The sequence below is a fragment of the Ascidiella aspersa genome, chromosome 5, assembly GCF_963924565.1.
Source record: "Ascidiella aspersa chromosome 5, kaAscAspe10.2, whole genome shotgun sequence".
NCBI classification, from domain to species: domain Eukaryota; kingdom Metazoa; phylum Chordata; class Ascidiacea; order Phlebobranchia; family Ascidiidae; genus Ascidiella; species Ascidiella aspersa.
The window spans coordinates 28,653,531-28,678,952 of record NC_139451.1 but is presented as its reverse complement, the minus strand read 5'-3'; the positions used below and the strand labels follow the sequence as shown (position 1 = coordinate 28,678,952).

At 35.3% G+C, this 25,422-nt stretch overlaps 1 protein-coding gene and 2 non-coding genes across 3 annotated transcripts; all 3 read right to left on the bottom strand.

Moving 5' to 3' along the window:
- Positions 1 to 3,914: 3,914 nt before the first annotated feature.
- LOC146145777 (programmed cell death 6-interacting protein-like) lies at positions 3,915 to 23,072 on the bottom strand. The gene is made up of 20 exons (XM_083389457.1): positions 21,808 to 23,072; positions 21,376 to 21,479; positions 21,110 to 21,237; positions 20,824 to 20,951; positions 20,302 to 20,467; positions 18,596 to 18,744; positions 18,173 to 18,247; positions 16,942 to 17,043; positions 16,525 to 16,660; positions 15,966 to 16,089; positions 15,254 to 15,431; positions 14,730 to 14,841; positions 13,151 to 13,320; positions 12,426 to 12,542; positions 11,793 to 11,924; positions 9,288 to 9,410; positions 8,801 to 8,907; positions 6,889 to 7,080; positions 5,565 to 5,705; positions 3,915 to 4,979 (listed from the first exon to the last, which is right to left on the bottom strand). The coding sequence occupies exons 1-20, from the start codon at positions 21,916 to 21,918 to the stop codon at positions 4,700 to 4,702; spliced, it is 2,775 nt and encodes a 924-aa protein (XP_083245583.1). The 5' UTR covers positions 21,919 to 23,072; the 3' UTR covers positions 3,915 to 4,699.
- On the bottom strand, positions 8,390 to 8,464 carry Trnah-aug (transfer RNA histidin (anticodon AUG)). Its single transcript has one exon. It is a non-coding gene; the product is annotated as a tRNA-His (tRNA).
- Trnah-aug (transfer RNA histidin (anticodon AUG)) lies at positions 8,531 to 8,605 on the bottom strand. Its single transcript has one exon. It is a non-coding gene; the product is annotated as a tRNA-His (tRNA).
- Positions 23,073 to 25,422: the final 2,350 nt, after the last annotated feature.

The following is a 25,422-nucleotide window of genomic DNA, read 5'->3' as shown; positions in this document are numbered from 1 at the left end:
TTTCTCTTTAGAATTATCAAACTCTTTTCTCAAAACGCATAGCAACAGGCCAATCAAGCATATTGTCCTATACCAGGGGTGTTCAAATGATTTCTGCCATGATCCACCACAGCCAAACCTGACAACATGATGATCCACCAAACACGAATAGTAAACATACTGGACACGCTTTAATTTTTATGGTTCGTTATTTATGTAAACGCGACAAGTTTAGTAGTTAATCTTGTTTAGTGTTTGTAAACGTTTGTAAGTGAGGGCGCACGTGGCGAGCGAAGCGAGCGCGATTTTTTTAGTATACCGGCATTTCTTTAAAATTTCTTGCAAGTTATTATTACATTACCGAAAATACAAAATGCTGAAAAATATATGTCAAATGTGTTTTCCATTTTTAATGCGTTTTCCATTAACGGTAACGAAGCGCTGATCTAGTTCAAAAGACCGCATCAAATCGTAAACAAGTCGGACACAGAACGATGATTCGCGTGAAGCGGGAAAATTTTTCGCACGCGGGGCGCATCCGGCCCGCGGGCCGTAGGTTGCCGACCCCTGTTTTAGACTTTAGGTCTTACAATAGCATCGAATTGGGGCTTTCTGTCGCTGACTGATATCCTCAAACGCTCACAAAATTTAGCATTTGGGAGTCTCGTTCTATGCTTGATTTTTTACAAAATTCATTAACACTGACAATTGGTATTCACATGAAAACACTGTAAAAACTTTATTTTTTTAAGACTATTAGAAGATCCGCACAAAACGCTGAAAAGATCCGGATCCGGATCGCGATCCGCCATTTGAACATGACCGTCCTATACCTTTTGGGAAGTCTAAAGAAATAAACAGAGCGACGCTGAACATAGGTGTAGGCTACAGTTAAACTCTCAATGCACTTAATATATAGACCCGAAGATATATAGCCAAAAAAACGCAACCTCTGCTAGTTTTTTACTGAGGTAATTCTCAGTTCTTAAAACTGCACCATCTTCTAAAGTCCTTACCGATAATAATTTGAACAAGCAAAACGGAGATATAGGCTACAGTAAAAACTCCTAATGAACTTAATATATATACCCGAAGATATATAGCAGAAAAACGCAACGTTATCTGTGCCTGTTTTTACTAAGGTATTTTTATTAAATCTGCCTTATCTTTTACTTCATACCGGTAAATTTAAACTGGGTGAATCACACTTTGCCGACGAACCGCAATTCAGCACAAAATGGTCTCTTTGACGTTTTCGGTCTACGTCATAGTAGCGTCGAAACAAAACAGAGTTGTGTCGAAACGGGAGTAATTTTGCCCGGTCGATATTCATTGGGGGCGAACCAACGTCAGAACAAACACATCAATATCGAATTTGCTGGTAATTTGCTCGCTTGACAGATGCCAGTGTCAGACGAGCCTAATCATCAACGCCAGCGCTCGTCAATGCGAGACCAATTTTACGTGACTATATAGGGTACTACAAAAAGCGCAAAGTCTTTTAAATAATTTGTGGGAAAATATCCTTGCCCGGCCGCATGAAGATGGTTGTGTTCGACGAGACAATGCGTTAAACAGCTAAAATTGAGTATTAACCTCGTTAGGCAAATTTACATGTATTTATAAAACAATGACTTTTTGAAAGAAATGAAAGGCAAGTTTTGTGATCTATGTGTTCGATGTGTTGCATATATGTGATCGTCATTTGTTTGGCCATTTAATTCATCTAAAAAACATTGTTTAATAATATGTGGACTGCCAGGCCTCTGCTGAAGCGTAAATTATGAGTTTTAACGAAACAGTATTAAAAAAGTAGGCCTATATACCGTATGAAATTTACATTGTACAGACCCTTACGCAACACAAAAAAATAACATTGTAAAATATTCAGAGTGTTAAAAAATCGATTTGTTGAAAAAACGAAAAATAGAAATAATTTCCTCTAAAAAACTTTAAACAGGCTCCGCTATGTATAACATTGCCAATATTCAGGTCTGTAGGTAGATACTAGCCTCACTAAAAGAGTCGAACCTTTTAGTTTGAAGGTAATCACCGCGAAGGGGATAAGGCAGTAGTTCAAGTATTGGCAACAAGTGGAGGCAATAACATTGTCTGTATATCTTAAATACCAAACAAAATGTCTATAAAAAGGCATGCTGAGATGCTTAAGGATAAGACACCATAAATCATACCCACGTAACCTAAGTTAAGCGAACAAAAAAGATTTGAGTTTCTTTTCATAGCTTTCTTAATTGACTATAAAGCAATCAATACTTCTGACACATAATTTTTTCTGATACAGATGACTTTAAACCTAGGGCCGCAGCAGGACTGCCTAGCGTAAAGCTTTATATTTCACCCACCCACGTAATCAGCTTAAATAGGAAGGATATATAGCAATCCACTTAAAGTGTGGTCGTATAGCAATCAACAATACCCACCATATGCTAATCTACGTTTATGATAAAGTTTTATGTTATTCGAAGGGTTGCCATTTCGTGCTTATTTTCTAATGGAGTGTCTTGTAGGAAACACGAATGAGCTTGTTTCATAAAAACGTTCTTATTTTTGGGTTGTGTGCGTTGTTTGTCTTAGTTTTGTTCAAAACAATGTTTTTCAACCACTTATCTTCATACTGAGTATAAATAATCCCATTATAAGCTGGGTTTTCAAATTTTGCCAGTTGTAAATTTTCAAACCTAAGGTTTTCGCCAGAAAATTTACGTAAAGGCTGCATGTGATTAGTATTACGGGCGTTAAACTATATCACACTTATTTGCTCGTAGTCGATGGTAACCCTATAGGCAGGGCTGCGGAGTCGGACTCGGGACTCGAGTAAGACCTTGTAAAACTACCCCAGTCCCGAGTCCGACATGCGCATGCGCAGTACCAAATTTAAAACTGATACGGCGCCAAATGAAAAATGGAAAGGTGGAATATTTTCCAACCATGTATTGTGAGTGAATGAATTATTTGACACACCTATAAGTGGATTGCTGAATATCCACGTTATTTTAGTTACGTAAACTGGTGAAATACAGGCTGTAGAGTCCGGGCCGGACTCAGGACTCGACAAAATCGCACATTTGACCGGAGTCGGACTCGGGTTTATTTTTTTGGCCGGAGTCGGATCGGTTTTGAACTTGCTATTGCACAAGTGCTTGACGGATTCCGGTCAAATTAACGACTCTGTCGAGTCCCAAGTCCGGCTTAGCAGCCCCGCATTAAACATTTCAGCAAATGCGTTAGCCAAGCACAAATTAGTCGAGATTTTTCGAATGTTTTAACTTTTTTTTACCTGTTTTATCATGTGCCTGGCCTGGCAGTGTAATATAAAACTGATTCTTTCTATACTTAAGTACAAGCGACCCAATGATAATTCTAGCAATCAAAGTACACTAATTTGTGTGTGAACGTTTATTGTCACGGTTTTAAACAGTAAATCTGTATAGGCGCTTAATCGCGGCAAATTCAGTGTCGGAAACATATCCACAATTTTGCGACGTTGAAAAACTTTAAATTGACGAAGGTACGGATTTTTTAAATTAGAAACGCGTATGGGTATCGTATCTTTACACAAAAGTATCTCATAATAAAAAAAAAACCTCGGGAAATTGACTATGTACAGGTGCTTTACATGTGTTCTACCAGGGCTACTGAGATAGGTGGGTTATGCTGTTGATAGCCAAAACGAGGGTTGAGTAACTACGCACCGTTATTTACAGTACGAACAAGGCTGAGATTTATAACGAAATTTACCAAACCAATTGTAAAAAACTAAACCCGTTGTGCTATTACACAATATTAGATCCAAAAAATACAGCAAACTATTAAATGACTGTAGACTCTGTGACAACAAAGCATTATTTAGTTTAACATACTTACCTGAAAATATTACAAGCAAAACTGTAATAAGCTAATCAAAGAAAACTTAGAACTGTGCAGTTTTTATTATACAAATTATGCAGTTGGAAAATTCTGGGCCGAGATATGTTTCCTTATACAAACAAAGTTTTCGAATATGGAAAGAGCGCGTTTTTAAACAGGCTTTATAACACACAATTAAGCAATGATTGCTTTACTATACACGCGATTATTTTTTGGACAAAAAATTGAACACGCATTGCTAAAACGCCAAAATTAACCTCTGCAATAACCGCAGTCCAGAAATATCTTAAGGCGGCCGACGAACATAAAGCTAAAACGTACGCAAAGAATAGAACGAAAAACGAATCGGTTACAGAGAAGAAATGGTTTCTACGTTACTACAGGGTAACGACTATACTCGTACAGTACACTTTATATTCGCTTGCTAAATATATGAACACGCAAAAAAGGGCGAATTAAGCTAGAGGGGGAAATCAAAGGGGGAAAGGTATTTACAAAGAAAAGTGCACACACTGAAACTGTTGTCGACAGGTTACGGTTTTCTGAGGGACAGTTATTACGCAAAAATCTGGTGAACCGCTTTATAAAACGACGTTTTTGAAGAAAAAACAGTCCCTTGCGAAGCTTGGAAACGCTGTATTAGGACGAAACAAAAAATACAGGAAACGTTGTTTACCGAAACGAAATTGTTTGCTGACAAATTGAGCTTGAATTGATTTAAACGTGGATTGTGCGAAAAAGACGAAATACGGTCGCTGTTGTCAATATTTTTATGCCGAAAAAGTCTGCTTTCTTAGCTCCACACATCCTGGGGCAATTATTCAAAACCCCATCACTGAGGGGGGTAATAATAGGGGGGTTGTGAGCCGTACTGGGCGTTGGGGTAGCCCTGGGGTGGCTGGGGCTGATATCCGGGGTAAGGTTGCTGTTGGGGGTATGCCGCGAACCCTTGGGGGGCATAGCCGGGCTGGGGTGGGTAAGCGGGGTAACCCCCCTGCTGCGGATAGGGGGCTTGGGGCGGGGCGCCGTAGGGCTGCTGCTGTTGCGGGGGGTAAGGGGAATAACCAGGGGGTGCTGTGCCAGGTGCTGAAGGTGCGCCACCTTGCGGGTATCTGTGAATAAATTCAATTGTTTAAGTCAAGAAGTTGGAAGAAAAAGTAAAATGTTAATTGATTAAAACTTGGGAATATAATGGTTGGAGGTTTGTTAGACATAAAATGTATATCAAAGCCCATAGCATTTTGTGAACGTTTCTAAAAAAATCTTAAGCTAATGGTTGGAGGTTCTAGTTGTACAGAAGTAGATGGCATTTTGTGAATAATATTAAAAAAATAATCTATTGGTTTTCGAAACGTATGAAATATGCAAATTACTGTTGTAGTTAGACAACAGATATACAATGAATATTAAAGTGGGTGGCATTTTGTGAACGTTTCCAAAAATCTTAAGATAATGGATCTAAAATGAATATCAAAGCCCACACATTACTAGAGCGATTATTTTTTGACTTGGTATATCAACGACATTTTAACTGTATTATATCTTCATTGGAGCACTATACGGTTTACATGAGCCGGCATATTTAACTACACAGGCCTGGCTAATCGCATATACAATAAACAATAAACAGATTCTCAGCCAGTAAGATGACCCTTCGCCCATTTCAAAAACACCCCCAAAATCAAGCGGTAACTTACGAGTAGGGTGGTTGTTGGTGAGCGTACCCCGGTTGCTGCTGCTGGGTTTGAGGGGGATGTCCCGGTGGGGCCTGAGTAGTAGTTGGGGCGGTTGGGGGCGGGGCGCTGGCAGCTGAGGCCGCAGCCGGGCCAGTGCCTCTTCTGACAAAAGAAAAGCATTGTTTGAAACAAAGGCATTGTTTGAAATTTAAAAAATGCAAATGCATTGTTTGGGAAATAAAATCATTGTTTGAGAGTGAAAGGGCATTGTTGAAGTTATTTTCATAAAATTGAAACGCGTTGTTCATAAAATGCAAAAGAATTTATCGAAAAGTTTAAACGGTTTGTTTAAAAAATGGTAAAGGCATTTGTTTGTTTGGTAGTAAATATAACACTTAAGTAATTCAAGTACATCGCCTGAGACATCAAAATGCATTGTTTGAGTGTTTTACCAAAATACCTATACCCGAAAAACAGGGTTTTTGTCGCTTTAAATAAAATCATTTGTTTTTTTACTGAGACGTACTCAAATAAACCAGATAAATCTAAAACTGGGGAAAAAATCTAACAAAGGTACGACAAAGAACATGATAATCACTTCGCAGCTTTTTTTCGAAAATCAACACGATTGACGTATGAGCAAGGATGGGCTAGAAAAAACAAAAACAAAAAACAAGTAGCCTGCAGTGAGGTTCGAACTCACGACATCCAGGTCACAGCGGGACCGTAGCTCTACCAACTGAGCCCCACTAGCCCAAAGGGGAACGAAACTAGCATGCCACTCCATATACACATAAAACAATGCTAGCACACTGATTGAAAAAAAAGCAACAAACTCTGAGCTTTAGTTTTTACTTCGAAGTATAACGGTTAGAGGTTGTAGAAAGACGTAATAAGAATATCAAAGCCCATACAGAAGTAGGTATCATTTTGAACGTTTTGGATAACTCTTTATTTATTTCCAACCCGTACTTCTGTATGGGCTTTTTTATTACGTCTTTCTACAACCTCTAACCGTTATGCTTCGAAGTAAAAACTAAAGCTGGAGTCTGTTGCTTTTTTCGATCAGTCATTACATTACAATCTTATTTATTACAAAACGAGTATTTTCGTAGAGTGTAATATCTTAGGAATATAATGGTTGGATATTGTAGTAAGACGTAATAAGAATACCAGAGCCCATACAGAAGTAGGTATAGCATTTAGAACGTTTCGAATAACTTTGAAATGTTCAAAATAAATAAAGAGTTATTCGAAACGTTCAAAACGATACCTACTTCTGTATTGGCTTTGTTACAATATTTTTAATTTTTTTTTGTACTTTTTTTTTTAAATTCAATCGAACCTTGGGGCCGGTTTCGGCTGCTGGGGCACTTCGGTTGGTGGGGCTTGAGCCGGGGCCGCTGCCGGGGGTGGGGGTCTAGCAGGGGCTGGCTTCTTCACTTGGGCATATATATCCTCTTGGGGGTTGTGGTAGGATGGGACGGGGGTGGGGGTAGTGGACGAGCTGGATGAGACAATGTTCTGCTGCAAATCCCTGCAAAAATATGAGGAGAATATGGGGTTTTATCAAATATGATCAAAAGTTGAGCATATATCATAGGGTTAATTGCCTATGAAAGAAGCAACAACTAATAAAAAGATGATAATATGGGCCGATATTTTGCTTCCAGCGATATAAAACCGATATATCGGTATCGCTAACTTATTGGCCGACATTTACCGCGACAATATGATATTGTTGTGCTTAAAAATAAACAAATCTCTCATTAATTGGCCAAATTATTTTTTTTATTGCAATATGCAAAATATGAGTTTAATAAATATAGCTAAATGAACTGGAAAGCAATTCGGATTTTCTTTTCAATTAAGTCACATTTGGACTATGTAAAATATTCAATATTAACGCATATGGAAAAGTAGGTGACTTGGATTTATTTGTTTAAATAATTCCTAACTCAATGTCGGCAAAATGTTGTCCACCAATGTTTAAAATCAATAAGAATAATTCAAAACGTACAAAAAAATGTACCACTTACTGGTGTTTGGGGTTATTATATAATCTACATCCTACTAAATTAAACTTTAACCTACAGCCTTCAGCCATAATGCTCCATAATTAATAACACTTGGAGTTATTATATAATCTACATCCTACTAAATTAAACTTTAACCTACAGCCTTTAGCCATAATGCTCCATAATTAATAACACTCTTCCGTATGTGCTTTGATATTCATTTTACGTGCAATCAATTATGTTTCATTTGGCTTAAAAAATTCAACCAAATTCCCGTTCGTTGTAGCACTACTAAAAAAAACTGTGGAAAATAAAGCGATAAATTAACTTGATTCCTTGTCAATGGTCATTAAATCACGTTTAATTTGCAAATCGAACAAAATGAAAAAGATGGATTAAAATGACCACTTGTGAGTTATAGCGAGTCAACCAATCCTGATGTATTTGCACAAAAAAAGGAAGGATACTTATCACGAACTATGAGTTAGACAAATATGTTGCCTTTTCCTATGAACAATGGCATCAGATTAAGTAAGCTAAATGCATATATACTGTGCAGCGCCCTGATGAAGTGGTATTGGCGATCGCGGTATAACAACAATAATATACCGGTTGCCTTTAGAAAGGCTATTACTGAAATTATATTATAGTAAGGACAGGTCAGGCTAGAAAACAACTAGCCTGTGGTGAGGCTCGAACACACGACCCTCCGGTCTCCGGCCTACCGGGACCGTTACTCTACTAACTGATGAGCTACACAAGCTCAGAAGGTAGCAAGTCGAGAAACAACTATAGGACTGTTGACTGCTACATCATGATCTTAAACATAGCCTGTGGTGAGGTTCGAACTCACAACTTCAGTTCATAGCGGCACTGTCGCTCTACCAACTGAGCTACACAGGCTCAGAGGGAAGTGAGTCGAGAAACAACTATAGGACTGGTTGACTGCTACATCATGATCTTAAACATAGCCTGTGGTGAGGTTCGAACTCACAACTTCAGTTCATAGCGGCACTGTCGCTCTACCAACTGAGCTACACAGGCTCAAAGGGGAGCGAGTCGAGAAACAACCTGTTCGTACAATGACATACAACTTCAATTGAAGTGGATCAACAGCCCGTATTCAATATCTGAATCGTTCATTTACACAATGTGTATGTTGTGTGACCAACCCTTTATAAAGCCGTACTGGGCAACGACACACATTATATAGTATAGTAACTGAAACGCTTTACTCACTTTAGCAATTCTTCTTTTTCAGTTTTTCTGGCAAAAACGAGGTCAGAACACTTTCCTTGCAGCTTTAGCAGAAGTTGTGTGAGGTCGCCGTAAAATCGGTTGCCCTCCTAGATAGGAAAAACAACAGTCACCGACGTTATTACAAGGGTTGGCACATAATTTTATAAAACAAATTTGACGACACTTGAAGACTTATTTTTTTTTAAATAGTTTTTTTTCGGCCAATTAGCCTAAAAATTTGTTTTACTTGGGAAATTTTTAAATAAATGCAAAGAATTTTTTGAAAAAACAGCGTTTTTTAGTTTTTTTTTGAAATGTAAATCAGTTAAAAGACAATTATAGATGCACATAATTGGCAACCCTGCGCTATGTGGTTAAAAATATTATGTTATTTGGATTTTCTGAATTAGTTTTCAACTTTACCAAACACTTTTAACATAACAAGATAATGTGCTTTCATAAAACCAGGCAGAAAAAACAGACTTACATTTAAGTTAGCACTCAGTTCGTTGTAGGTGTCAAAGGCAGCGGCCATTTTCTTCAAAACTTCCTCTCTGTTGTTAACCCCGCCTCCTTGCTGTTTCAGCGACGTAAATTGTTCACTTGCTCTCTGTGGATTGGCAAAACATTGTCACAAAAAAAAGGATATATTGCCTTATTTCAATGCTTTCTTAATTGTCCCAAATAGATACTTTTGATTTTGGAGCATATCGTTTTGAGGCTGTAAGAATATCAAATCCCATACAGCAGTAGGTAGCATTTTGAACATTTATTTTGAACTTATTCAACCTATAACCATTATGCTCCAAAATCCCATATTTCTTCGTTAACTAACGAAAAGCTTATATACGCAGCAACAGCGCAAAAATATCGGAAAAAGACAAATGTATTACTATATTACTATTTAATAAGAAATCTCTCGCAGGCAGTAAAATGTACAAGAATAACTCTTGCCTCTAAATCAGTTGATAATTTAGACTGTTTAGTAAAAACCCAAGAAAATATTTTATGCTCAATTTCTAGTTTTTACTAAACAATTTAAATATCAATATTTTATAGAAGTGGCTCACGACCTTTTATGGCTCGCGGCACCCCCCAGAAATAGTAAATAAATTGTGGCATCCCTACTACAATTCCTCCAACTAGAATTTTCATTTAAGTAGTTCACTATTTGTTTACAAAACTGGGAAAACACACATCAAACCTAAGCAATGTAGGAAATATATTTAATTTATATTACTCTAATCCAGGGGTGGGCAACCTTTTTAACACAAGGGCCAGTTAGGAAATTAAATGCTTACAGGAGGGCCGCACATCAAATAAACACTAATTCATATTTTCAGCTTTCACTAGAAAATCTAATGAGCTACTAGCTACTAGGCTGCCACAACGGCAGTTTTGTCAGTGCTGTCTACTTGTGGATTCGGAAATAACTTTTCCTACAATTCCAATGAAGCCTTTTTAATTAACAGCCTTAATTCAAAACCAGCTGTTAAACATTACATCTCAGTCAATATGCGTGGCAAAAATCTCTTACAGGTTGACCGTACCAGACAAGTGTAATTGTTGCAAAACATATCTTTATCGTAACAACGTGACCCAAGTAAAACGTTATGAATGCAGATTGTTTCGTAATAGATGCTTCCCATTCGAGTTCAACTGCATTAGGGTAGCGCACTTCAAACAGGAAACTGATAGAGCAAAAGTCCCAACATGGTGCACACTCATAGCCTTATTTAGGGAAAAATAGCTGGAAGAAGGTAAAGGGCGGCATGCGGCCCGCACGTTGCCCACCCCTGCTCTAATCACACACAAATATTTATCCCAAAATATCTCTCTGCACCTTGAGCAATAAAAATAGCACCCCAGGGTAATTTGGAAATATGATTGTATGCCATTTACAGCAACTATCTAGATTCTAGTACTATCCAGTTTTCAATACTTTTCAATTTTTTTTAAATGCAAATTACTAAATTGGTTTTATTGCGTTCAATTCTAAAATGAATTGATTGCAAAAAGGTATAGCTGAGAGTAGTGCTACTTTGTTTGAATTTAATCATACTTATTTACTTGATAAATGGATTTACTTACTTACCTAAAATCAATTTAAATTTGGTGTACTTTAGGTATTTTGAGGAACTTATCTTTTTTGACTGAGTTAATAATCCAGAATTTTTAAAACCATGGAAACAAAATATACACTAGAATCTAAAGTCGACAAATGCACATAAAACATTTTTAAAACTGGGGTAAATTTACAGTTGTTTGACAGAATAATACAAGATTTAACCTTGTAAAACAATTTATGTGACCTATCATTACATTGATCTGCATTATTTGTAACATCTATGCACATTGCACAATGTTCATTAAAATATATATTTTGAAACACAGTATTAGAAAGTCTGTAGAAATTTAAGCAAGTGATACTATCTTTTACCAATTAACTACTGTCACTTTTGTATGGGGCACATTGAAACGCACTTTTCACAGTACTGTGGCACTGTGTTTTCCACAGTAAGAATTGCTTTAACAGCATGTTAAAGACATGGTTCTGTTGGCACAATGACAATAAAGCAAACACACACACCTTTTTGGAGGTCTGTCAATGTGTAATGAAAAGGGAAGGTTAAGAATATTCAAAAGAGCAAATCAAAAATACATCATAAACATTTTTAGTGAAAGAAAGTGTTTTATGTACTTTTATTCTTAGTTTATTTAGCATGTGACAGTTTAACTTTGAAGACTATTAGTCTTTTGCCCCAAAAAAGTTATAAAACAGTCAAAACACTTGTTTTGTGAAAAAAACTGTAAATATTAAAATTCGTTTTTTAGGTGAAGAAAAATGTTTGAAACACACATAACTGCAAACATTTACACTAGTCTAAAAAAAACAAAAAAAAAATTCAAAAATGCTGGCAAAAAAAAAACTTAAACAAAACTTAAAAGTCCTGGACAACATTGGGTAGCATAACTTCACCCATTTACCAACCTGTAAGTTTGCCTGAATTGATTCTTGCTTGCCGATTGATTCCGTAACTTGAGTGATGAGAGGCTGATATATACGATCAAGTTCACCAGGTGAAATATTTTCTTCCAACAACGCCCCTTCTTCAGCCAACACCTAAAAAAATCAACTGTGTTTACTATAGTTGCTCGATGTGGCCTTGGTACAACAAACAATTAATGCCTTTTGGCAGGTTTTTACAAGAAAATACAATGGCTTGTAGGAACAATACATGCCCTGAAAATATTTTCAGCCCATATAATACATAGACTATTTTGGTAAAAATATAGTGAGAAATAATGTAAACAAGATATAAAGCATTATTTTATAAGAATCCTCTATTTTTGCACTTTTAGTATTTAAATCATCTTTACACCATTTAAGCTATTATAAAACAAGTTAGTTTGTAATTTGGACATAACAGAAAACCAAGTTTCTATAATAAGTCTTGGGGTTGCAAAGTCTAAACAAATTGCTCAAACAAAAAAAAAGACGAACTGTTTATATGTTGACAAGCCTTTGCACAACTATGCTTCATTAGGTAAAAGTGCAAACCCTTAGAATTAGACAAAATAGGCTTACTTAAAACCAAAGGTTATAAAAGAGTAGTTTTCTTACCGAGACAAATTTTGCCGTCATATCGTTGGAAACGGTTTTCAGTTCGTTTTCGATCACCTCACGTTCCGCTTTCATGGTGTCGACTTTCTCGCACAGCATCTTAAGTTCTTTCACAACCTAAAAAACACACATTATTTAACTCTTACTATCAGTGCCTTCTCTCTATGCTGAAAATGAATAAAGACTTATTCGAAACGTTCAAAATGTTACCTACTTCTGTATGGACTTTGATATTCTTATTACATTTAACATGGTGTTTTTTAAAAGATTGAAAATTTACGATGTCTACCAAAACATGGGTTTTCCACTTATTTATATGAGGAATTCTGATTTATAGCTTTTAAATATAAACAATAAAAATCAACCACATGTTATTTAACAACTTTACTACAAAGAAAAAAAGGTTGCAAACATCAGGGAAATAAAATTACCATGGCAAAAAATGGTCTAGTGCAGTGGCTGTCAACCTTTCATGAATGTAGGACCCCTCAAATAATTTGTGGACACATTTTGGCCCGCTTGCTCAAATATTTGAAAAATTCGCTTTGAAAAATCACATGAGTGCCCCAGAAGCCATAGAAATCACAAATTCGACTTTACCCAGGTGGCAATTAATTGAAATAGTATATATGCTTGTGGGCAGTCTAAGACTGCTCTGTGGCCTCAATTTTGGTATAGTACTTCTATCCTAACATTAGGTGTGAAACACATTAGATTTATGTTACCTCATGATTTTTAAGTGCTGCGACTGGGCTTCCCGACGGAACAGCTGTTTTAAGTTGATTTTCCGGAAGGCAGAGAAGATCCATTCCTTCCTTGTTCTCAGCGTATTTTGTTCTTATGATGCCGTCAGCTTTTTGGGCATTTTCAATGATGGTTTGATATTTGATTGATTCTGGATAATTCAAATATTTTGGTTGTGTTATAACTTAAAAATAGTATTTTTTCTGTTTGGTATGAGCTTGCTTTTTATATGGTATCTATAGTGGTAAACTTAAAGCAGTTTTAAAATGCTTCAGGTACGAAAACGCCTAACCTTTGCCAGTGCATCCCCTTTCACTACATAAAAATTCCCATTTTATTAAAACAAAATTTAAAAAGAAGCACAGTGACCCTAAAATCAGCTTAATCCATGCAAAATAGTATTTTCCACTCTTAGTTTTTTAAGCTAGATTTTGATTTTAGTAAGAGTGCCCGCTTCTTTAGCGGCCTATGTCAAAACCGCAACATTCACAATTAAACCATTTGGTAAGTCGTTGTATACCAACTGAGTTAACATCTAACGTCAAACCGAGACCTTGACGTTTTACAGTGGGTCACTGTAGGTGCCGTTGAATGGGGAAAACCACACACAAAACTTGTCAACAGTTTGTAATATATACAGGGGGAAAATGGAAAACCGCATAGCAAGGAACAAGAGTGTTTAAAAACCAATTTAAATACTTTTTCAATAAACCACGATGACTTGCTTTTCGGAACAAGTTCTCAAGTGGTTTGAAAAATGTCATCCAAGACAAATTAGGAGCATCAAATTTCTACCTTGTAAGCATATGTAAAACGGTTTGTCAGTTAGAGTTCTCCAGCTTGTCACGTTTATTAAGGGGACTTTCCAAAAACCTTTTCCAGAAGCCTACAATTCACTTTAATCAAATAATCTATTTGAATTTACCCAACCGTAAAGGTACCAAAGTCATATAAAAACATGAATTCAACAATCTTTTGTTGCTGCAAACAGGCATGTGAAACATATTCAAGTGCAAGTACACTAAAATAGGTGGCCCACTTTTTATAAATAATTAAACATTTTATGCAACTTTTAACAACATATATTACATAAAACATGTTTAAAACCTGGATGTTTAGTGTTTTAGTGGCAGCTCTAATATAGAGGTTTAATTTTTATCAGGCGACATAAATTATTGATTAGACTGACCGACCAAGCCACTGTTACCTGTATTACAGCTTTGAACAACAGTTAAATGAACTAGTGGTCCTAAAATTTTACTGACAACCTTTTGTTAGAATAAGGACAGGCAACCCAACCTTAATGGTTAGTTCAGTAGAACTGTTCTGTTACTAAAACCACAATTACATTGAACATTCGGACGATTAACACAGCAAGGATAAAAAACATTGACATTTCTCTAAGACTAAGTTAAAAATGTGTATTTTACTCACCAGGTACGAAAAAAAAAAACACAGCACATTCCCAGTGTTTTGAAACTAATTTACCTTTAAGTGGCATAAGAACGATAAAGGGAAACAAAACACTTTTTTACCAATTTTAAAACTGGTTCAACTAACCTTGTCTTAATGGAGCTGTAAGCTCAGCCGATGGCTTTCTTGTCCATTTTGCGCCAAATTTTTCCCTCAATTCGGCATCCGATGCTTGCTCTTCATTCAAGATCCTTACACACTGAAAATTTACAAAAAAAATTCTTCACAAAAAAATAACTTTTGAAAATAAGCTTGTTCTAGTTGCATCAAGCAACCAATTTTTCAGGATGGAAATTTTGTTAATATCATAATATAGAAATGTTGTCACAGAAAAAAAAGTTATAAAAAAGTCAAAACACTTGGTTTGTGAAAAAATGTAAATATTAAATTGTGTTTTAGGTATTTTGATAATTATCAGGCTGCCTTATATTCAACAACAATTATTTTTCGGCATACTTTATTGTTTATCTTCTTCCCAAATCAAATCTTCAATGTAGTTTGCTTCTAAGTCGCACAAAAAATAAAAGGACACTGGTTTGTTCAGCGGTTCATCTTTATTTTGGCTGTTGCACAAATATCCTACCAAATAATTGAAGAAAATTATGAATTACCTCGGATAGAATGTCTTGGTTTCTCGACAAAGAATCTGGAAGATCTTGTAAAAGTTGGTCAATAGGGCGAGTTCCACCCTTCGAGATGACTACTTTCGATTTTTCGAGGATCGAATTGGGAATTTGTTTGCCTGAAACGTCTTCCAATGCGGCGGGGAGATTAAGCGATGACATCACACTGGATTAAATTTGAAAACAAAAACTCAAACGCGAAAAAAACACATGAAAAAGGTTTTGCGAAATTTTTTTCAGTCGGTAACCCTTTAAAGTTTGTAAAAAGTTTCAGTGACCCTTTTAAAATTTAATAGGAACAAACAGAATAATTTCCCATGTCCGGTTTAATTTTGTTTAATTTCCATGGTAAATCAAAAATTCATATATAATAAAAACACAATTTATATATAATTCCTGTGTTTAATTAAGGTAAACCTACTCCTGCCAAACTCGAAAATTTTGGAAAACTTTTACGCTTTTCATTCCCATCTTACAGAAAATTTATCTCTATTAGGTGAGTTAAAAAAATAGATAATATTTTTTTCCTAATTTTTCCTAAAAAGTTTGCAAAACAATGATTGTTTTAAAGCCCTTTTTATTTCCAACATGTAATTGTTGTTCATTTTAATTGCACAAAAACAAGTTCTCAATTTGTTTTGGTTACTCCAAAAGCCAGAACAAAGCACTAAATGCTTCTCAAACAATCAAAGTCTTTCACCTATTGATGAGAGTGGTTTGTTCGCGTAGACGTTCTGTCTCTTTATCAACGAGCTCCTTTCTTCTTGCTTCGTAAGCTTCCAGAGCATTATGCACACTCAGTGGCACCAAAACACGGAACAAATCTAAAAAATTAAGTCCGGTAAGATATATCTTTCGGGCCATATGTTTTTGCCAGAAATTACAAAACTGTGAGAAAGTTAGTTGCAATTTAGAAAATGAAAACTATTAAGAAGCTTTGGAACACAATACAAAGGTTTTTTAGTAAGTTCAATAAAAATACAAAAGCCATTATATTTGTTAAATCAAACTCTCTCGCCACCCATTTATTTTATCCGATGTTTCTACTTATGCAGGTTGCCTTTATATTTTATGTCAATTTGTGTTGGTTTTGGGCATTCATGTTTGAAACTAAGTTTTTATATTTGTTTTACATAAGATAGGCTAATTACTTTTCTGATGAGAAAACAATATTTCAGATTAAAAAATATCTTTAAACATTTTTAATCTGTAAGTTTGAGTTTATTGTGCGGCAGTAAACAATGAACAAGTCGGCAAACCTTGGAATTTTGGTGAAAGGTTATCGGTAGCATTGAATCCCTTTGCTTTGGCAATCGCAGCTTTTCCAATTGCGACGAGATCAGAATTTTTCGGTATCACATCATTGTAAATAAAGTTGTTGTCCTTTTCCACAGACTGGAAACATTCAGAAATAAAAAAGTAAAAGACTTGTGTCCTATTGATTTGTTTGCTATTATTTAAAATGCTGGTGCCATTAATGCAAACCCACAACAAGTCCATTTTTAGACCTTTTCTTATTTGAACAATTGTTGAAGGTAACAATAGTTTTGGTAAGGCTTGCTAAACGTTTATGATGTACATAAAAAAAAAGTTAACATGGGTGTTTTCATCATTGGAAAGGTTAAGTTCAGATAATAATGTCTATACATGTATGGTTAGGGTAAAGCATAACAAACCTCTTTTTCTGAAGACACAATTGCATATAGTTGCTTGAGATTAATGTTTCCAAACAATTCGGAAGATGATTTTACCAGAGATTTCAATGTGGGGTCAAGCAGCTAAAAATATATACTTGTTATAAAACTGTGAATCCAAACCACTGAATTACTAATACAAATTGTGCCTACTACAATTCTAAGTCACCACAATAGCAGTGAATCATGTGCGTAATGTATGCATTATTAACTGTCAGAACTTAAACAATGTTGAAGAATGATTGTAAGTCTTCTCTACTGGAAACTTATACAGTATGTAGGTAAACCCCTGAATTACTTATACACATATATGCCTACTACAATTCTAAGTCACCACAATAGCAGTGAATGCTATGCATATGCATTATTAACTGTCAGAACTTAACAATGTTGAAAAAATGATTGTAAGTCTTCTCTACTGGAAAGTTAACAACATTTAGGGTAGGTGTTTTATGTTGAGGAAAACAAAGCTATATATTCATTCTAATTTGTTTGAACCCCCAAAACAACGGAAGTTTACTGGAGCACAATGGGCAGTAGGCATCATTGTGTAATTAACTCCATTGTTAGGGAAGTGAAATTACCTTCAAGACAATTGGTAATATAAACAGTGGCCAATGGCATAAAATAACCTTACACCATATTATGAAGCAAGTAAACCAAACGACAGTGCATTTCCTTTTATGCTATGGTGTTGGAGGCATTGACGTCAACCTGTACAATTAGCATGCGTTACACATTTCCCATTGAACAGCAGAAGCTACAGGAATGGCTAATGTGTTTTGACTGCAAAGCATTAAAGCAGTTCCAATGAAGATGCATCATTGGTAATCGAATATCTATTCATACATATTGTGCCAATGCTTGTACTGGGTTATATGAAGTTCATTATTAGGGCATCTAGATTTTTTGAGGTTGTTCCTTTATTGTAGGTTGTACATTAAAATAATTAATTTAATTAGTTTGGGCTTCAAATCACCATTACAAAAACTAGAAAACTAATCTTAACATCACAGGGTGTTAAATTTTATGGGGAAATCAAAAAGATAGAACACTAGAACATAACTAAACATACTAACAAGTCCAAATCAATTTTTGGAATTCAATTCAAACTATTTTATTATCCAAAGTAAACAACTTGTTCATAATGTGGTGCAATATAAGATGCAATGTGTCCTTTTCGCACAAAATGCAACAAAAATGAAGTGCTTACCCTGTATCTTGCGATTGATTCTCCGAATCTTTTGTCTTCAGTTGCAGCCCTAGCTTGATACATCTGTGCCCGGCACTAAAATAAGAAAAAAAACATTAACATTACTTTATTTTGTTATTTAATTTGAAAATAGATAGATGGAGTTATTGAGTATAGTTTGTTATAAAATATTGATTCATAAAACAGCCTTTTTTTCTATGTTGGCACTTTAACTGCAGTGAGCTTGCTTCTACTTTAAATATTAAGATATTTACTTTTTTAAGGTTTCATCAGGTTATTAAGTAAAGTGCAGCTATATATATAATATATATTCTACGTATGAGATTATATATACACGGACGCCTACTTTTGTTTTCCAAGGGTGCTAAACGATCATTTTTCAGAATCTTATTTATTTTATGTATATATTATATATAAATATACCCCAAATAGATCTTGCTTGGCTCTGCACAACTGGATGACTTGACTGAGGGAATAGTTGTTTTCCACTGTGTTGAAGTCATTTACTGTTTCTCCATACAAGTAGGCACATTGGTTGGCAATCTTGGCAATCATACCGGGTTTCTGGTTTACTAAACCACAAAAGCACAGTCACAATTACATATGGCTTTCAGTGTAGAGAGAACACTGGGGCAAACAGGGGTTTTATACACAGAAGGGTAGCACAGGAAATTGCTGGGGATTATTTGCTAAACAGGAAATTTTAAAAACAATGGGAAAGACATGATCTGCGATGAAAGGGGAAAAAACTTGCACCAGTCTAACAGTTATGTTTATGGCAGTTGTGATAGAAAAGGCAAAAGTTTCAAAAAACCCTAAGTTGGTTGCAAGTTGCTAAAGAAAGGACCCTGTATGATTCTTTTAATTGAGTAAAATAATGTTGGTACTTTATTTGCTGAAAACAAGACAAAAACAATAGAAACTAGAAAGCTCTGGAGAAAAATCGGTCTGAAACATAACATAGCAATAACAAGATATAAATGTCCCGAATAAAATTTAGGGCCCATGCAAATATATTATCTGCGGTGAACGGGGAAACAACTTGCACCAGTCAAACAGTTGGGATTATGACAGTTTATGTAAGTGAAAGTTTGGAAAAACTTGAATGGTTGCAGCAAAAAAGTCGGGAATTATTGGACAAGAGTTTTTTCAGTAAAATAGTGTTGGTACTTTCACCTGACACTGATATTCTTGGGAAAGGTCTGAACTAAAGGGAAAGGGGTAACTAATCCTATTCAATCCCTCAAACGAATAAAGCATTTTAGCTGGTCAGTGAACCATAAGAACCAACCATTCTGTATTCTAATGGGGCCTTCTCAAAATTTATATTTGAACTGACTATATAGAATTTACACCTAATTTTGAAAAGCAGCTACTATGTTAAACAAACAAACAAAAAAACAAAATAATAAGTTTCTATAATTTGGTACTAAGGTAATCAGAAATTATTTCGGATAAAAGAATCTGCCCTAATTTGAATGGTAAAAAACATTGCATTACATCTAAATAAACTGATTTTGGGTATTACTTGTACTTAGTTTAATCTTTGGCACTGATGTATGGAAAAGTATTGCCATTAGAAATAAGCAATTGTTTTTGTAATTGAAATATGCAATTTCCAACTATGTTTTTAGCAATCCCATGTGCACAACAACATAAACCAAAATGTGTTATAGAATGACCTTAAAGATGCCAGGCCAATAATGGCATCCTATGCTCAAAGCACATAAATAAAAATATGGAGAATATTTTATTCATTTGTATAATTGTGAACAGGCTTTTTCTTGGCATAAGATGTGCTAACAATAACACATGATTCAGTATCTCTTAATTGCATGACATTAATAGTATTATGTCCAGGTTTTTTTTAAGGTTTGGTTTGGGTGACCACTAAGTAGTTTTAAGAGACCGCAAGTGTTTCATTTAAATACCAAAAATTGCAAGTCCAAAATTTGGAAAACCGCTGGAGAAATTTAGGGGGCCGTTTCGATCCCTCAAAACACCTTAAAAAAACACTGATTATGTCTATAATAAATCTCAGAAACATATGTAACAACAATGATCAAAAAATCAAGGCCAAATTAGGCCATACATAAGTGGTTATATGAAAAACCCAGTAGTATCCTTACAAGATGGGTCACTGCTCGCTTTGTCGTAGAAGCACTCTTGTGCTTGTGCCACCATGATCGACTTGAATGCACTAAGCACTTCTGGAGTAATGTCAGTTGTAAGATTGCTGTCTCCAGCCACTGACAGAATGTTTTCTTTTATGTAGCCAAAAATTCCGGCGGATTCCTAAACACATAAAGACAGTATTCAAATTAATTCATGGGTGAGATTGAGATCGATAGCTATTCAACTAAACAATACGCCTACTTCACTGTTTTGCATTGAATGCTTAAAACTGGCTAAATCTACCATTGTCATTACAAATTATAAAAACAACGGTTGCTTTTATCCACACAAGTTGCTTTTATCCACACAAACACTATGTACATTGCTGTAACTGACATACCCTATAAATGATTCATTCTATTCAAGCCAATTCAATTTTAATGTTAGATGTATCACCCAAAAGAAAAACAGTAGAAATATAACCAGTTTAAAACAAATCTGCATATTTGGAAATATAGAAATAGAAAATGTGCTACCTGGAAGTATTTAGCAGCATTTTTTAGACCATCATCAGTTTGTAAATTTGCTTCATTGCCGATTTGAGACATTAGAGCAGCGATGTTATATAGAATGCACAGACGCTCAAAACTGCCATCAGCTATACCTAAAATGGGAAAATTTGTTTAGTGAATAATATTTATAATATTTAGTATCACAAGTAAATAATATGTAAAGAAAATTATTCATTCTAAACATTAAAACTCTGCAAAATACTGTCATATCGATGAACTTTTTATGCAGATAAAAATAATTATTACTTACTTAGCTTAGGGGTTCCACTGAGAAACTTCCCTTTTTGCAGAGAGTCTTTCCAAACAAAGGGAACATGGACACCTGCTCCTTCTTTAAAAGGTACTTTTTGGAATACAGCCACAAGTTGGTCATGGTAGCTGAAAAAAACATGTTAAATGTTTAAGTTTACCGTGTTTGGAAATTAGACAGAATTCAAAATGACAATCTTGTTTCATTAGTACTTGAACTTTAAGTTTACTGGAAATAATATTGCATTCAAAACCAATTTCCAATACCTGAAAAGGACATTAAGCGAATTAACTGATTTATCAAGTTGCTTGGTGGCATTTTTCCGCATAGTATTGAACTCTCTCACATTACTCCCGAGGTTCTCATCAGTCTATAAATGGACAAAAACATTCATTAATGGATAAAAATGGAAAAATTTATAACATGTCTAGGACATAAAGTAAGAATATCAAAGCCCATACAGAAGTAGGTATCATTTTGAACGTTTCGACCAGCTCTTTATTTATTTAACTTCTTGTAACCGACTTTTGTATAGGCTTTGATATTTTTACTACATTTTAATACCACAATGTCTAGGACAGTAACAGATTAAATGTTTAAACATTGCTGATATTGATATTGCAACTAAATCAAGCAAACTATTTATATGCATATTTGCTACTTTGTGAAAGTCTTATATACATCTAAAAGCCTTTTACCTTGTCGTAAGTGTTTTTGATGAATGTTTCCAATGGCTTAACAAGATCTACATCTTGTGTCTTTTTCAAAGGAACAGTAAAAAACCTGCCAACTTCGACTTCGAAAGACATATCGCTACAGCTTTGTCGATATTCTACTATATTAAACAAAACCTAAACCTAATCCTAAACATAGAACCAACATAGAGATCAAAACTATTAGACAAAGCATTTGTAAGTATGTCTGTTTTTTGCAAAGAAATATTCTACAAAATGCTTAGATTTAACAAGAAAATTCTGAATGTTAGATAATAATTTGCATTTCACTTCAGCCAAGACCTTGGTTGTGCAGTGTCACACTTTTAGGAGTGCAGTTGTGCAATTACTGTTTAATGCACACTAGAGGTTTACAAATCTCAACCCTTTTCCAAAATGTTGGTGTACAATTTACTAATTAGGTGGCATGTACAGAAGTTCCTTTAAAAAACTCAGTGTGGATCTGCAACAGAATGCAGACTGGGATGTCAGGATTTTTTATAATATTACAACTGAAATTTAAATTTTGTGTGGCGAATAAAATGTGTTATGCAGAGTTGATTTATAACAACTCATAAATGTCTCTGACTTAAAATAAAATAATCCAACTTAAGAGACCATGATTTGTCTCCGGCCAAAATATTGACATATAATCATGTAAAAGAGCGATCTGGTCAAATAGTTTATAGGCACTTCCTGAGGCTATTTACCCGACTAACAAAGTAAGATAAACAGATTGCAAAACAAATCATTAAAATTATGCAAGGCTTGTAAAATTAAATTTAATACTACCACTACCCTAAGCCCAACCCTAACCCAAATCAATAAATAATCACATATTGGTGCAAGAAAAAAAAGCAATTCTAAGGTCAAAAGCCACTTCCTTTAGTATATGAGCATTTGTATATCATACTCAAGTAGTCTAACACTGTCTTATTCAAGTCCCGAGTCGGACTTCAGAAAAAATAAACTGACTGTAATGAGTCCTGAGTCTGACTGAGAATTCACAGCACTGGTCACATTCGGAAGACAAAATTTGAAGCAAGACATTTAACTGCATGCCATGAATTAAATTATACATAGAAATATGTTTAACAATACAATTCGACTTACAATAGTGACACAGGCTAAACAACGAAATTAGTTACATAAAACAAAACGTAATTTTTCTCATATAATACTATGATGGCACAACAACATAAATTCGCTGTCCCTTCTGTAGCTCTTCATTCACTAACTAAGACATCAAAAAAAAATAAAAATGGCAGCTTAAAAATTAAGAATAATTGCAAGCTTAAATCTGTGGATAACATACACTAACTGTCATTACCATTATATTAGTGTAATTTAAATAACAAACACATTTGATTTCTTTCAATTCGTAAGATTGAATTAAAGTTTACATTGGAAACGACGACAACAGTCATCAGTCAAGAAAAAACCTATTTGTGTCATGGATGACATCACTTGGTCATGTGGTGTCATGCACGAGCTCACTTTATGACGTCACACTCTGTGATGATGACTCATGTAAACTTTAAACCGAATGACAAGAAAACTAGGTACGTAAGAATACCTTACAAACCAGACAGGTAACTACCATTTTTGAAGTATGTATTATGTTTTTTGAATGGATAACTTGTCAAACGATGGTCTTTCTCAATAAAGTATTTTTTCAAAAACTCGTTTTTGTTTCACTTTTACCACTAGTAATCCTCACAGAATAAAAACTAGCAAAGGTAGTCAAAGCGAAAAGGGAACATACAATGAGAGCTAAAAAGCAACAATACTTAAAGCAGAAAGATCTTTAAAACAATAGTGACCAACGACATAATAAAGCCAAATACGCAGAAATATCCAGTACAACTACAGCATAAGATCAAATTCGTCTAAAAAAGGCTTAAATCTGTCGGAATAAGGCCCAAATTCTTCGGAATTGTCCTAAATTCATCGGAATACGACCTAAATTCATCGGAATAAGTCTTACATCATCGGAATAAGGACCAAATTTATCGGAAGAAGGCCTAAATTGCCAAAATAACGACCGAACCTGTGGGTAGAGGGTATGGGACGATCGGGGGCCATCGGTCTGGCATCGGCCGTTTTGGTGACTACGTTTGGACGCCCTAGTCTGACCGGCGCCGTCAGGGCGCCGCAGTTGTTGCATCGGATTATTTGTCCTGTTTGATGGGTCTATTGTTGGGTAATGGGTGAGGTTGACATGGGTTAGTGTTGAAATGATGAAGGAGTTAGCGCCTACTTAGGGGTGGGGTTTGGGTGTTAGTTAAAGTATTGTTTAGGCCTGATTCTGACCTTTTAGGTCTTATTCAGATTAAGACGGCACTAATACCATAGGTATGGTAGGTACACTAATGCCATATGTGGTAGGTACACTAATACCATAGGTATTATTCCTATTTTGGCCTAATTCCGAATTGTGTTTTATTCTGACGTCGGTGCTGTTTATTTTTCGGTCTTATGGCTGGAGTCCTACGAAACAAAGCTTTTCTACTGATTTGTTTTGCTAACTATCCACTACAAAACTTGTGGTTCATTACCTTATATTTTAGTTAAAAATTTTCCTTGCAATACCCGTATTAGTTAAGCGCCAAACAGCGATGAACAACCTATTTTAGGGACATTCTAAGACAGGTGGGCAATTATTTTTAGCCACGGGCCGCATGAGAAACCTGAAATATTGTGGCGGGCCGGGTCAAATATAGGATCTAAAATGCATACAATATGACGTCATACTCTGACGGTGTAAGACAAATAATCAACCAATTTGTTATTACGTTTAGAGTTGTGCGAAAATGTGCAATTTAAGTCGGATTTAAAGAAGGTCACAAAACGAAAAATTTGCCACTATGTTTGTTTGAAAATGCAAACTTTAAATTAGATTTAGATGGCACGTGAACCATTGAGCACCGACTAAAAATGTATATAGCTTGATATATTAGCGTTTATTAAGTTGTGGGGCGCGTTGACCCAAAACTTAAGATAAAAATACGTAAAAATTTCGTACGAAAAACTTACCTATATGTTTTTTCTTCCTTTTTAAAACTTTAAGTTACCGATGTGTTACAAAGTTTAACAAACTTAGCCTAATATGTATATATATTTTAAATATTAGGCTAAGTTTGTTAAACTTTCGTTGGAGAGAGTGCCACTGAGCAGAGGACGCTATTTGTCTGTGAAGTTGCCAAAAATCGCGTGGAACATACGAGCAACACAGAAAAGAATTTCCGTTTTAGCACTTAGAACTTAGAACAGGCTAAAAATCGAATTTGGCGGGGTCTTGACAAGATCTGTCAACTTGCCCTGGTTTTCGCTTAGCCACTGTATTTTATTGAAAATAAGCCGCGGGCCGGATTAAACTGCTTGGCTGGCCGCGGGCCGTATGTTGCCCAGGTCTGTTCTAAGAGGTAGGCCTACTAAACTTTTACCTAATCTGCAAACTATATATTCCCTATGTCTCATCCTGGTTTCAATCGAGTTTTCAAACTTTGAGTTTTATTGTTTAGGAATACGCGTCACCGGAACAGTGATCGACAATCAGAATCCTACCATTGTTTTTAAGATACGCCCTCATAGGCCTAC

Excerpts from the sequence above, each read along its gene's own strand:
- LOC146145777 (XM_083389457.1), bottom strand. The coding sequence starts at position 21,918 with ATGTCTTTCGAAGTCGAAGTTGGCAGGTTTTTTACTGTTCCTTTGAAA. Across the intron at positions 18,745-20,301 it reads AGCGAGCAGTGACCCATCTT|TAAACCAGAAACCCGGTATG; the intron begins GTAAGGATACTA and ends TTTGTGGTTTAG. Across the intron at positions 13,321-14,729 it reads TACAGCTCCATTAAGACAAG|AATCAATCAAATATCAAACC; the intron begins GTTAGTTGAACC and ends TGAATTATCCAG.